Below are 14,720 nucleotides of genomic sequence, written 5' to 3'. Positions count from 1 at the left end.
GACCAGAATATAAGAACTGACAATATCTCTCTCTGTCTCCAATTAATTGATTTCAATGCATATCACTAAACTTCTCAATTGTGATTTCAATGCATATCACTAAACACTCCTGTAGGGTCGTAGTGCGCCAGTCGTATCATATGATGTCAAAGTGTTACGTCCTACTTAGCTTTCTAGTGGGACGTAACACTTGGATACGTACCAGGATATTTTTAATGATATGGTAATAATTAATGGTTTTATATTTGTTCAGACAAAATAAGAATATGAGTTTACCCTGCGAGGATCTCTCTCATAACCAGCGTCCCTCTGACGTGGGGCTTCCCGTTCTGTGCTTTGCTGTAATTAATACGAAGAAAGGAATGTTTAATCAACGACACACTCAACACATTTTAATTATGTCTGAAAATGTCTGGAAAGCTATATGTGGGACAGACAGACAGACAAACATGAAACCTATGGTTGAACAGACGGAAAAAGCCATACCATAATATGACCCATCATAGATGGACATATAAAAATCACAGATAATGAGAGAACGTGATTTGTAACTGAAGATGATACAGCTATAGTAAAGATTTAAGCTTAATATTTTGAGGCACTGCAATAAAGTGTGGAAAACAAATTTCTATATTTTCTAAAATTGATATATTGCCTTGAAAGTCAGAGTTGATTTGTAACAGTACGTGATAAAGCTATAAACAAAATTTCAGCTCAGTATCTCAAGGCATTGTGAAACATCCATCCAGAAAGCTATAAGTGGGATGGACAGATGGACAGACAGACAGACAGGACGGAGATGGAACCTTTATCATCCATTAAAGGTTTTTGTAGGAGATATCGCTGGCACTATAACTTGCGATATCTCCTGTGATATTCTCTTATTTTGTTATCTCACTGAGTATGTTTCAGTGCTAAATCTCTCATTAGTGACGTCACGCCACTGTCATTCTGCTAGTTAATGAGTCTACCACTGCCAAAGATAGTGACATTCAACCCACATTACTGACATTGTTTACAATTGTCGCAAATGAAAAGAATGATAATGGATGATAAAAAGAATACCCCCCTCATGTCTTGTGGAATCATAATTTAAATTATGACATCACAAGACACTTGGGGAGTATCCTCTATGTAGTCTCCTCCGATTGGACCAGTAGGGAATTGTACTAATAAAAACTGACAATATCTTTTTCTCAATACGAGTTTACCCTGCGAGGATCTCTCTCATAACCAGCATCTCTCTGACGTGGGGCTTCCCGTTCTGTGCTTTGCTGTAATTAATACGAAGAAAGGAATGTTTTATTTAATGACACACTCAACACATTTTATTTACAGTTATATGGCACCAGACATATGTTTAAGGACCACACAGATAATGAGAGAGGAAACCTGCTGTCGCCACTTCATGGACTACTCTTTCCAATTAACAGTAAAATATGTTGTTTTAATTTTTTTGCTTATTTATTGTTTTTATTTTTTTGTTTATTTATTGGTTTTATTTTTGTTCAGACAAAAAAAGAACTGACAATATCGCTTTCTATCTCAATTAATTAATTTCAATGCATATCACTAAACTTGTTTGATTAACACTCCTGTAGGGTCGTAGTGCACCAATTGTACAATCTCATATGATGTCAAGGTGTTATCACTTAGCTTTCTAGTGGGACGTAACACTTGGATACGTATCAGGATATTTTTAATGATATGGTAATAATTAATGGTTTTATATTTGTTCAGACAAAATAAGAATATGAGTTTACCCTGCGAGGATCTCTCTCATAACCAGCGTCCCTCTGACGTGGGGCTTCCCGTTCTGTGCTTTGCTGTAATTAATACGAAGAAAGGAATGTTTAATCAACGACACACTCAACACATTTTAATTATGTCTGAAAATGTCTGGAAAGCTATATGTGGGACAGACAGACAGACAAACATGAAACCTATGGTTGGACAGACGGAAAAAGCCATACCATAATATGACCCATCATAGATGGACATATAAAAACCTCAGATAATGAGAGAACGTGATTTTTAACTGAAGATGATACAGCTATAGTAAAGATTTAAGCTTAAGATTTTGAGGCACTGCAATAAAGTGTGGAAAACAAATTTCTATATTTTCTAAAATTGATATATTGCCTTGAAAGTCAAAGTTGATTTGTAACAGTACGTGATAAAGCTATAAACAAAATTTCAGCTCAGTATCTCAAGGCATTGTGAAACATCCATCCAGAAAACTATAAGTGGGATGGACGGATGGACAGACAGACAGACAGGACGGAGATGGAACCTTTATCATCCATTAAAGGTTTTTGTAGGAGATATCGCTGGCACTATAACTTGCGATATCTCCTGTGATATTCTCTTATTTTGTTATCTCACTGAGTATGTTTCAGTGCTAAATCTCTCATTAGTGACGTCACGCCACTGTCGTTCTGCTAGTTAATGAGTCTACCACTGCCAAAGATAGTGACATTCAACCCACATTACTGACATTGTTTACAATTGTCGCAAATGAAAAGAATGATAATGGATGATAAAAAGAATACCCCCCTCATGTCTTGTGGAATCATAATTTAAATTATGACATCACAAGACACTTGGGGAGTATCCTCTATGTAGTCTCCTCCGATTGGACCAGTAGGGAATTGTACTAATAAAAACTGACAATATCTTTTTCTCAATACGAGTTTACCCTGCGAGGATCTCTCTCATAACCAGCATCCCTCTGACGTGGGGCTTCCCGTTCTGTGCTTTGTTGTAATTAATACAAAGAAAGGAATGTTTTATTTAATAACACACTCAACACATTTTATTTACGGTTATATGGCGTCAGACATATGTTTAAGGACCACACAGATAATGAGAGAGGAAACCTGCCGTCGCCACTTCATGGGCTACTCTTTCCAATTAACAGTAAAATATGTTGTTTTTATTTTTTTGCTTATTTATTGGTTTTATTTTTTTTATTTTTTTTTTTTTTATTTTTTTGCTTATTTATTGGTTTTAATTTTTTGCTTATTTATTGGTTTTATTTTTGTTCAGACAAAATAAGAACTAACAATATCGCTTTCTATCTCAATTAATTGATTTCAATGCATATCACTAAACTTGTTTGTGATTAACACTCCTGTAGGGTCGTAGTGCGCCAGTCGTATCATATGATGTCAAAGTGTTACGTCCTACTAAGCTTTCTAGTGGGACGTAACACTTGGATATGTACCAGGATATTTTTTATGATATGAGTTATAATTAATGGTTTTATATTTGTTCAGACAAAATAAGAATACAAGTTTACCCTGCGAGGATCTCTCTCATAACCAGCGTCCCTCTGACGTGGGGCTTCCCGTTCTGTGCTTTGCTGTAATTAATACGAAGAAAGGAATGTTTTATTTAACTAAACACTCAACACATTTTATTTACGGTTATATAGCATCAGACATATGTTTAAGGACCACACAGATAATGAGAGAGGAAACCCGCTGTCACCACTTCATGGCCTACTTTTTCCAATTAATAGTAAAATATGTTGGGGGCTTCTTGGGGTGGTTTTTTTTGCATATTTACTGGTTTTATTTTTATTCAGACAAACTAAGAACTGACAATATCTTTTTCTCAATATGTATTTACCTTGCGAGGATCTCTCTCATAACCAGCAGCGTCCCTCCGAGGTGGGGCTTCCCGTTCTGCACTTTGCTGTAATTAATTAGAAGAAAGGAATGTGTTTTATTTGAAGAAACACTCAACATTGCTAACCGACCTCAACTATTGGATGCCAAACAAAGGTAAATACATGTATATCAATGAAGTGATGATCAACTATCAATTGAATATAACAATTGAAAAGTTAAATTAAAAGTTTAAGTTAAGTTTGTTTGTTTAACAACACCACTAGAGCACATTGATGTATTAATCATCGCCTACTGGATGTCAAACATTTGGTAATTCTGACATATAAATCTTAGAGAGGAAACCAGCTACAGTTTTTCATTAATAAGAAGGGATCTTTTATATGCACCATCCCACAAACAGGATAGCACATACCACGGCCTTTGATATATAAGAATTGTTTGTCATTGTTTGTGAATTTATTGATGTATAACAGGTCACAAATTGTATAAAATCACGTAAATTCACAAAAAGTGGCAAACAATTCAAATAATTACAAGCAACACAACTTATTTCAATAAAAATACACATTAACCAGTTTGTGAAGTCTTTTCTATGATCAGTTTTACATAATGATGTCACATTCGACGTAATGACGTAATTTAAGGATAACAATAGTTTCTCAATATCATCAATTTATGAACTTCGCTCCATTGATGATGGAAATATGTTAGCTCCCTGACAAACAAATAGAGCACTACAAGAAAAGTTTTCAATTTTCTGGAGTTGGTATCTGGAAGAGTTTACCTAATGATGTTAAACATTTTACTAGTTTAAATATATTTAAGAATTTTTTTTACAAACACTTCTTAGAAATATGATTGCTCTACTACATAATTATGTCTTAATATCTTTTATGGTTGTATATATTGTACATACATGAATGGTTTTGTTATTTTTTATTTTTAATAATTAATATGATTATTGTTATTATTATTGTTATAATTAGTAAGAAGGCCTCAGGGGAGAATAGTCTAGAACTAATTGAGTTACCTTCTATAAATAAAGATTGTATTATTATTAATATTATTATTATTATTATTATTAAAGGGACATTCCTACGTTTGCTGCAATTTTTAAGATGTTATCGATTAACAGTGACTTTATAGCGATTGTAATTACATTATACAGCCACTTACTTGGCTGTATATTAAACATGTTTTTCATCGTTCTAATATTTGTACTAGGTTAAATTTCATTTTATTTCCTTTTTTTTTAAAAAAATTGGGTATGTAGTTATGAGTTTGTGATCACGGAGCTGGCAGGCAAAGCCTAATGCACATGGCGCTTAATGCACCTTGTTGGCCATCCCCCAGAAAAAAATGGATTTGTAGATGTCCGGAGAAGCGATTTCCTGGCATTTGGAGTCTAAAATGTGAGCCAGCTCATGGTAATATTTTCCATGTTTCGTAGGAGAATGAATGACGAATGTAACAGTCAGCAGGAAATTTGTAAACTTGTCTTCATATTTTTGAATAGTTCATCAAGATTAACCTCACGTGAACCTTGTGCATGCACGTGAGGTTAATCTTGATGCACTAATTTTTGAATTAATTGTCTGTTCAGTGACAGCGAATGATGGAAACTTTCCCGAACTATTTTGACTGTTCTCGAAAAGGTCATTCGGTTTCACGTGTTGAGTGAAAAAAAAGAAGTCTAGCATACATGAGCCGCAAACGGTTGGCTGAAATTTAGCCAATGGGATTAGGTTAAAATGGAACCACTACTAAAAACAAACCATTTTCATTGGCGAAAACGGAACCGATTTGGCAAAAACGTACCTGAAAGTATTGGCTCAGTATGGTTAAAACGGTAGCCTACCTTTTAAATATATTTTTATTATTGCATATAATAAACAGGAACCATTCATAACTACCCACCCTAGCTGCACTCTCATGTGCAGGTCTACACCAAAATACAATTATTTAACGTTTTGAACAAACTTCATTTTTATTTTTTATTTACCCTAACCCGGACCGGTTACACTGGTACATTTGTTAAAATTATTTTTTGTAATTTATTTATTTATTGGAGGGGGAGGGTGCAGACATATAAAAATAACTTGTTTCCATTTTAGCCATAGATTTTGGTTCTGTTACAGTCAACGCTAGGTTCCGTTTTGTCTAATGTGTACACTTGGAGCCGTTTTGACACGGTTTCGTTCCAATGCACAAAATGTTATCAGCGCATGCGCATTTCGTGAACCAGTTGCACATGATGGGCTTCTTTTCACTTTCTATTTTTGTTCAAGAGAAAGTGTTGTTTCAACAAAGGACAGTTTTTCTCCAAGTCTTTGTTGAAGACTTAAAACCCCAAAGTGTGAGACTGATATGGACTGTATGGTACCAAAAAAAAAAAAAAAAAAAATTTATTTTGGGTACGTAATTTTACCCTAGAATTATATTTGGGTACGTAATTTTACCCTTTTACCCTGCTAGCAGAAACACTGGTTTGGGCTTCTTACAAATATTAAGACAACCAGAAACACATTGAATATACAGACACGATATTCTAAACAAGAAAATATATTTTAATATGTAAGTTTAATCGTAGAAATATTTTATAAATCGGAAACATCTTACAATGCATCAAACTCAGGAATGTCCCTTTAACTGATGTCATCCAACAGAAATAACTAAATCGTATAACAGGATGTTTGTAATTATACTACATTAAAACACAGCGTAAAGAGCTATATAAAAAAATAAACATCAATGGTAATAACTAAAAAATTAAAACTTAGAACACAAAATTGTGTTTTTCTCCAATATTACAACACAAGACAGACACGGCAGAAGCAAGTTGACATTGGGGGGGGGGGGGAGGGGGGCTGACTGAGATTGAGGGCACAAAGTATAGGTTCTTGGGGTTCGGGGATACAATCCCCCATAAAAGTTTGAAAAGTAGATGTCCTGAAATTTCCTGCATTCTACAAGTAAATTTCATCCATTTACTACCAATAATATTTTTTGAATTCAGTATTATTGGTGGGGTAAGGCCCTCCCCCCAGCCCCCCACCCCTGCTCTGCCGTGCCTGCAATACCGTGCCTGCAATACCTCATCATCAGGCCATATATTGGACCCATGGGCTAAGAGTGGTTTTACCACCGTGCTGTGTGACCTATAGACGGGGCCAGTAGTTTTCTGCAATGAAACAAGCACTTTAAACAATCATGGGATTCTAGAATTTTTATAAAATCTACTAGCCACGGGATCAATGATTTAAATTTCCAAGAATGTATAAAAAAAAACCCACCCCAAAACCTGTGTATTTTATCTGATAGCGGAGATCAAGTACCAGACAAAGATAAAGAAGACATACCTCACTGTTTAAGGGGAGCCATCACTGTCGCTCTCAGGACTTCTAGAATTCTTATAAAATCCACTAGCCATGGAATCAGTAATTTAAAACGTTTACTAGCCATGAATAAAAATTCACTAGCTCTTCTTTAATTACAATTTTACTATTAAGAATAATCGAATATGTTGGTTAAAGGATAGAGGTTAAAAAACCCTATAGAAATGGGCAGGGGGGGGGGGGGGGGTGTGGCTGCAGGATATTCATATTTATAAAATAAACTTAAATGCAGCATTTGATCATTTTTTTCACTAGCCGTTGGTCATGGCGAAAGTAGTTATTTACTAGCCCAAAATTTTTGAATATCACTAGCCATGGAAGTAGGGCTACCATAATCTAGGAGCCTTGATATACTATTAGGAATAATGAATATGTCAACTAAAGGAGATAGAGCTTAAAACCCCTTAGAAATGGGTGGAGGGGGGAGGATATTTATATTTACAAAATAAACTTAAATGCAGCATTTGCCAACTTCTTGTTTCTCTAGCCGTCGAGCATGGCCGTAGTACTTATTTACTAGCCCAACATTTTTTAATATCACTAGCCATGGGAGTGGGGCTACCATAATCTAGAAGCCTTGATATACTATTAGGAATAATGAATATGTCAACTAAAGGAGATAGAGCTTAAAACCCCTTAAAAATGGGTGGAGGGGGGGGGGGGGGATATTTATATTTACAAAATAAACTTAAATGCAGCATTTGACAACTTCTTGTTTCTCTAGCTGTAGAGCATGGCGGTAGTACTTATTTACTAGCCCAACATTTTTGAATATCACTAGCCATGGGAGTGGGGCTACCATAATCTAGAAGCCTTGATATACTATTAGGAATAATCAAATATGTCCCATAATCTAGAAGCCCAGATAATACTATTAGGAATAATCAAATATGTCCCATAATCTAGAAGCCCAGATAATACTATTAGGAATAATCAAATATGTCCCATAATCTAGAAGCCCAGATAATACTATTAGGAATAATCAAATATGTCCCATAATCTAGAAGCCCAGATAATACTATTAGGAATAATCAAATATGTCCCATGATCTAGAAGCCCAGATAATACTATTAGGAATAATCAAATATGTCCCATAATCTAGAAGCCCAGATAATACTATTAGGAATAATCAAATATGTCCCATAATCTAGAAGCCCAGATAATACTATTAGGAATAATCAAATATGTCCCATAATCTAGAAGCCCAGATAATACTATTAGGAATAATCAAATATGTCCCATGATCTAGAAGCCCTGGTCATACTATTAGGAATAATCAAATATGTCCCATAATCTAGAAGCCCAGATAATACTATTAGGAATAATCAAATATGTCCCATAATCTAGAAGCCCAGATAATACTATTAGGAATAATCAAATATGTCCCATAATCTAGAAGCCCAGATAATACTATTAGGAATAAACAAATATGTCCCATAATCTAGAAGCCCTGGTCATACTATTAGGAATAATTAAATATGTCCCATAATCTAGAAGCCCTGACAATACTATTAGGAATAAACAAATATGTCCCATAATCTAGAAGCCCAGATAATACTATTAGGAATAATCGAATATGTCCCATAATCTAGAAGTCATGATAATACTATTAGGAATAATCAAATATGTCCCATAATCTAGAAGAACTGATAATACTATTAGGAATAAACAAATATGTCCCATAATCTAGAAGCCCAGATAATACTATTAGGAATAATCAAATATGTCCCATAATCTAGAAGCCCTGATAATACTATTAGGAATAATCAAATATGTCCCATAATCTAGAAGCCCTGATAATACTATTAGGAATAATCAAATATGTCCCATAATCTAGAAGCCCTGATAATACTATTAGGAATAATCAAATATGTCGCATAATCTAGAAGAACTGATAATACTATTAGGAATAATCAAATATGTCGCATAATCTAGAAGCCCTGATAATACTATTAGGAATAATCAAATATGTCCCATAATCTAGAAGCCCTGATAATACTATTAGGAATAATCAAATATGTCGCATAATCTAGAAGAACTGATAATACTATTAGGAATAATCAAATATGTCGCATAATCTAGAAGCCCTGATAATATCAGACCTGTCAACCCTCCCGGATTCCGCGGGAGTCTCCCGGTATTTGATCAAATCTCCTTTCACCTGTGCGGGAGACGGTTTCTCCTGTTAAATGACATTTTTGTAAGCATAAAAAAAAATCGATCCTCTTTTGTCAAAATAACAGAAGGGAAGTAACTCTGCCTTTTTTGTCTCATTCGGAAAATGTCGACTACTTTCGGTTTCCGAGAAAGTAACAGGCCGAATTGTCCCGACTGTTTAACCTTTGCCGAAGTGAGAATTCTGGGATAGCCTATTTATATTGTTAAAAAAGCACATGGAGTTTATAAAATGACGTGTTATTATAATGTTTGTTGTCATCGTAATGGCTACGAAGCGTGTGTTACTAATTCAACAGGCTGTGTATTGACATTCAGTGTTGCCATATAAAAAAAAAAAACTATCCAATTTAGTTCTAATAACACCTCTGAATTGTAAAATGTCTTCCCACTGGATTACATAATGATAATGCAACTATGACGAATCTGAACTGCCACTGACTGATTTTGTATGTTTGTGCGGTAAAATGTTGGTTATAAGGGTACACTTCAAGAAATTATTTTTGTACAATTAAAAAATGTTGTTTTTGACTTTGACATAAAGTTACTCACGGAAATGGGTATAATTCCGGTATATTTCACACGATGTCCGTAATGAGGTTTTACTTATGATTAATGAAAATACAATGTTTATTGCATCATTATAATGATTTTAAATAAGTACCACGCCACCGTTCCTCACTATAGTAAAAACTGAATATTAATTTATAAGATTTATATAAATTTGTCTTTGCCTTTGGTACTTAGGTACACTAACCACAAATGATAATGTAACGCAACCTGTAAGGCTATAATGGTAATAACGTAAATGTACTAATTACATTTTTTATTTCTTGTTCATGTTCTTAACATTTTTGGATAAAATATATATATTTTTTAAAATATGTATTAAATCATAATAATATTTAAACTTAAAACAAAGTTAAAAAAAAAAAAAAAAAAAATTAATATTTTTTTTTTTTTTTAATGCCAAGATCTAAGGTTAAGAAGTATATATGACATTATAAAGTATTCATATAACTTATTGTAATAATGTTTTTTTTAAATCTTGCGATTTTGGGTTAAATTGTGTGAATTTAAAAAATCTCCTGCTTTTTGACAAAATCTCCTGCTTTTTCAACACACACCTCCTGCTTTCTCTTGACTAAAGGTTGACAGGTCTGGATAATATATGTCCCCTTCTGGTCATACTATTAGGAATAGTCAAATATGCATCGGGCAAGGCGATTATTATTTTATGTCAGTGGAAAGTAATCAAGTAATGAAAAAGCAAGAAAAACAATCTTAAAACAAATGCGTTTTTGGACAACCAAAAAAACAGTTTATGAGTCAATATCACATGTAAATAAAAATTTAAATTTAAATTAAAATGGAGCTTTTCTGAACACAAGACATGGATACCTTATCAAGTGCAATATTGGAACGCTGGCGTACAAGCTGCACCGATCCCGTGCGTGTCCCATGAATTGCAGTTTCCTGCAATAAAACAAAAATGATGAGACTACTACTAAAATAATTAATATGTCACTACAGCAGGGAACATTTTGTTTTCAAAATATTGATTAGCGATATTTGTAGTCACTTGAAAATTGATCAGCAACTTCTGTTTGGTGTTTCAAATTGTGTAGCGATCTCTGCTTAGTGAAATTGATTAGCAACTTGTGTTTAATGTTTTAAATTGTGTAGTGATCTCTGCTTAGTGAAATTGATTAGCAACTTGTGTTTAATGTTTTAAATTGTGTAGTGATCTCTGCTTAGTGAAATTGATTAGCAACTTGTGTTTAATGTTTTAAATTGTGTAGTGATCTCTGCTTAGTGAAATTGATTAGCAACTTGTGTTTAATGTTTTAAATTGTGTAGTGATCTCTGCTTAGTGAAATTGATTAGCAACTTGTGTTTAATGTTTTAAATTGTGTAGTGATCTCTGCTTAGTGAAATTGATTAGCAACTTGTGTTTAATGTTTCAAATTGTGTAGCGATCTCTGCTTAGTGAAATTGGTTAGCAACTTGTGTTTAATGTTTCAAATTGTGTAGCGATCTCTGCTTAGTGAAATTGGTTAGCAACTTGTGTTTAATGTTTCAAATTGTGTAGTGATCTCTGCTTAGTGAAATTGGTTAGCAACTTGTGTTTAATGTTTCAAATTGTGTAGCGATCTCTGCTCAGTGAAATTGATTAATAACTTCTGTTTAATGTTTTAAATTGTGTAGCGATCTCTGCTTAGTGAAACTGATAAGCAACTTCTGTATAATGTTTCAAATTGTGTAGCGAAATGCTAAGCGAATCGTGATGTGATACTGAACAAAATGTCCTGTGCACAGGACCGAACAAATTGTCTTACCGTAAATCATGAAATTAATGCCAGCATGATGTTAATATGAAACATTTGCTGATGTATTGGCGCAATAATTACATGAAGCGTTATATTTTTAAGCAGCAATTCACCAATTACATTTAGTATTGTAGACCAATTTTAAAGGGACAGACCCTAGTTTTTAAACATTTCAGCATATTTTTCACAATTAGAGCCGTTTATGATAATTGAAATAAAATATTACTTATATTTTATTCTTTATATTATCCATTTCCGTAGAACCGAAGTGTTTTTGGTCATCCTGGTGTTTCTAATACCAAAAAAACATTTTTTTTATATTTTTAAAAATACACATGCGTCTGACAAGTAGCGGTTTAATGATTCGAGTTCTTGTCTATTTTTAAGGATATTTCCTTTTTTAACATCACAGACTCTTCTTTCACTCTATTGTAACTTTATCCAAATGAGTTACAGGTTTGTAAATTAACTAAACTTAGTGTCCAATTTTTTTACGGGTTAAAACTAGGGTCTGCATCTATAAGTCATGTAGAAAATCTATACTGAGGGAAAGAAATAAGGTAACACTTGGCACTGTAGACCAAATCTCAGTCACTATTAACATCGTACTACCTGTATATAAAACAGCACAAAGAGGTAATATCGGCAAGTGTGTGTGTGCAGTAAGCTAGGGGCCGTTCAAATATTACGTAATGCAATTTCTGTAAAAATTAGATACCCTCCCTCCACTCCTGTAATGCTCCATAACGCTAGACCATACCCCCCCCCCCCCCAATATATTACATAACGCTTGCAGACACAACCCCTTCCTGCCTCACATTCACAAGCAAGTCGTGCGATGGGTGTAATATAATATTAACGTACTGTGATCTGGGAAAGTGCAGATACGCATTTCAACTCAATTTATAATCTTTATTGTGTGTATATGTCTAACTATAACTATCAACGTTACAGAGCGTTTATGAATTTTTTTTATTTAAAAATAAATTTAGTAATTAAAAAATTGTGTTATGTAATCAGGGCTTGTAGATTATGGTAGTCCCACTCCCATGGTTAGTGATATTCAGTGTTGGGCTATTAAATAACTATTATTACCATGCCCGATGGCTAGTGAAATTTGTTTTGTAAAATGATGCATTTAAGTCTATTTTGTAAATATGAATATCGTGCCCCAACCCCAACCCACCAATGTTAGTGTTTTTAAGCTGTATCTCCCTCCTTAGGTGACATATCTGATTATTATTGTTATTTAGTAAAATTGTATTAACTTAAAGTAAAGTAGGGCTTATGAATGTTTAATCATGGCTACTAAATGTTTTTAATCACTGATCCCATGGCTAGTGGATTTGATAAATATTCTAGAAGCCCTGGTAATGCTGTAACGCTACATAACATTTGGACCTACACCCACCCACCCCAATGAGCATTACGTAATATTTGAATGGCCCCTAATTTATGTATGAGTGGGTCTCTACTAATGCAAGCAAAGTTTCTAAAGGGGGGTCCATAACGCTCCCTCAAAAAATATATGTTAAAAAAAGAACATTTGCTTGATTGTGAGGGAGGGGTTCTATCCCCCTAAACCCTCCTATACATGCATCTCTGTGGGACAGAATGTCAGTAAAATATTATCAAAAAAAAGAAGAAAAAACACCCACAAAAGTAATGGTTTATATTTTAAAATGTGGAAATCAAATGAATGAATAGTTTATATTTTAAAAACTTAAATTTAGACTACGGCATCTTAGTACAAAACATTTATTTGAGGATTGTCTGTTATTTCTGTTATGTTCATCTGGGTATGAACAAAACAAAAAAAATCATCCGTAAACTGTGTGAATCAGCGAAGCCGTTCTCACATAAGTTTGTGGATGATATGTTTGGTTCACACCCAGATGAACATAAAAGAAATAACAGACAATACTTATAATTAAATTTGAATCATACTTGCTAATAACAACACTAAAACATACTTTATTTTGAATTATGTTTTATCCATAAACAATAACGCTCAATAAGACAACTTGCCCATATAAAATGGCGTCATCAGATATGACATACGTTCCCTGACAATGTAATTTTTACGTTCATAGAAAAATGAACAAACTCCTGTTGCTACATCTGAACTAATGGGATGATGTAATGTGGTAATGACTGTAACAGAAATTTAATTACTGACTATTGGATGTCAAACAAATGTAAATAATTACACATATGAAGTGATGATCAACATCAAGGAAGGAAATGTTTTATTTAACGACGCACTCAACACATTTTATTTATGGTTATATGGTGTCGGACATATGGTTAAGGACCACACAGATACTGAGGTCGGAAACCTGCTGTCGCCACTTCATGGAAAAATATAAAAATGACAGGTAAGTAAAAAGTTAAATTTAGACTAAAATAAAAACGACAGGTAAGTAAAAACTTAAATTTAGACTAAAATAAAAATTGCAGGTAAGCAAAAACTTAAATTTAAACTAAAATAAAAATTGCAGGTAAGTAAAAACTTAAATTTAGACGAAAATAAAATCGCAGGTAAGCAAAAAATTAAATTTAAACTGAAATAAAAATCACAGGTAAGTAAAAACTTAAATTTAGACTAAAATAAAAATCACAGGTAAGTAAAAAGTTAAATTTAGACTAAAATTGTGTTTTTCTGAACACAAGACATGGATACCTCATTAATTGTAATACTGGACCGCTGAAGTACAGGATACACCGATCCGCTATGTCTGTAAACTGGTCTTGTAGTGTCAGCAGTTTCCTGCAATAAAACAAACATTATCAGGAAGGAAGGTAGGAAATGTTTTATTTAACGACGCACTCAACACATTTTATTTATGGTTATATGGTGTCAGAAATATGGTTACGGACCACACAGATATTGAGGGATAAAATCCGCTGTTGCCACTTCATGGGCTGCTCTTTTAGATTAGCAGCAAGGGATCTTTATATGCACCATCCCATAGACAGGATAGTACATACCATGGCCTTTGATGTACCAGTTGTGGACAGGTGTGTGGCACAGGTAGCCACAAGAGATGAATTATATTTTTAAACAGTAATTCACAAGAATAAAATACTAGTAGGGGAGCATAGTAGGTAGTTACAAGTGCCTCTTAACAGAGACAGAAGTAACTACTGAACACTCCCCGACTGGGATGTGGAGGTGGAAGCGA

The 14,720-nt window shown here is 33.8% G+C and overlaps 1 protein-coding gene across 1 annotated transcript in view; it reads right to left on the bottom strand.

Moving 5' to 3' along the window:
- LOC121387612 overlaps nt 1–14,720 on the bottom strand; it is a 117,937-nt gene that overhangs the window by 80,402 nt on the left and 22,815 nt on the right. Inside the window, exons 11-19 of the mRNA XM_041518771.1 lie at nt 14,219–14,305; nt 10,607–10,681; nt 6,730–6,816; nt 3,634–3,699; nt 3,302–3,364; nt 2,699–2,761; nt 1,764–1,826; nt 1,212–1,274; nt 277–339 (exon numbers count right to left, since the gene is read on the bottom strand). Of these exons, the coding sequence (XP_041374705.1) occupies nt 277–339; nt 1,212–1,274; nt 1,764–1,826; nt 2,699–2,761; nt 3,302–3,364; nt 3,634–3,699; nt 6,730–6,816; nt 10,607–10,681; nt 14,219–14,305 (630 nt within the window). The remainder of the gene's footprint in view (nt 1–276; nt 340–1,211; nt 1,275–1,763; nt 1,827–2,698; nt 2,762–3,301; nt 3,365–3,633; nt 3,700–6,729; nt 6,817–10,606; nt 10,682–14,218; nt 14,306–14,720) is intronic.

The sequence above is a fragment of the Gigantopelta aegis genome, chromosome 13, assembly GCF_016097555.1.
Source record: "Gigantopelta aegis isolate Gae_Host chromosome 13, Gae_host_genome, whole genome shotgun sequence".
Taxonomy (NCBI): domain Eukaryota; kingdom Metazoa; phylum Mollusca; class Gastropoda; order Neomphalida; family Peltospiridae; genus Gigantopelta; species Gigantopelta aegis.
Note: the sequence above shows the minus strand (reverse complement) of the source record. Positions and strands in the feature narration are given on the sequence as shown.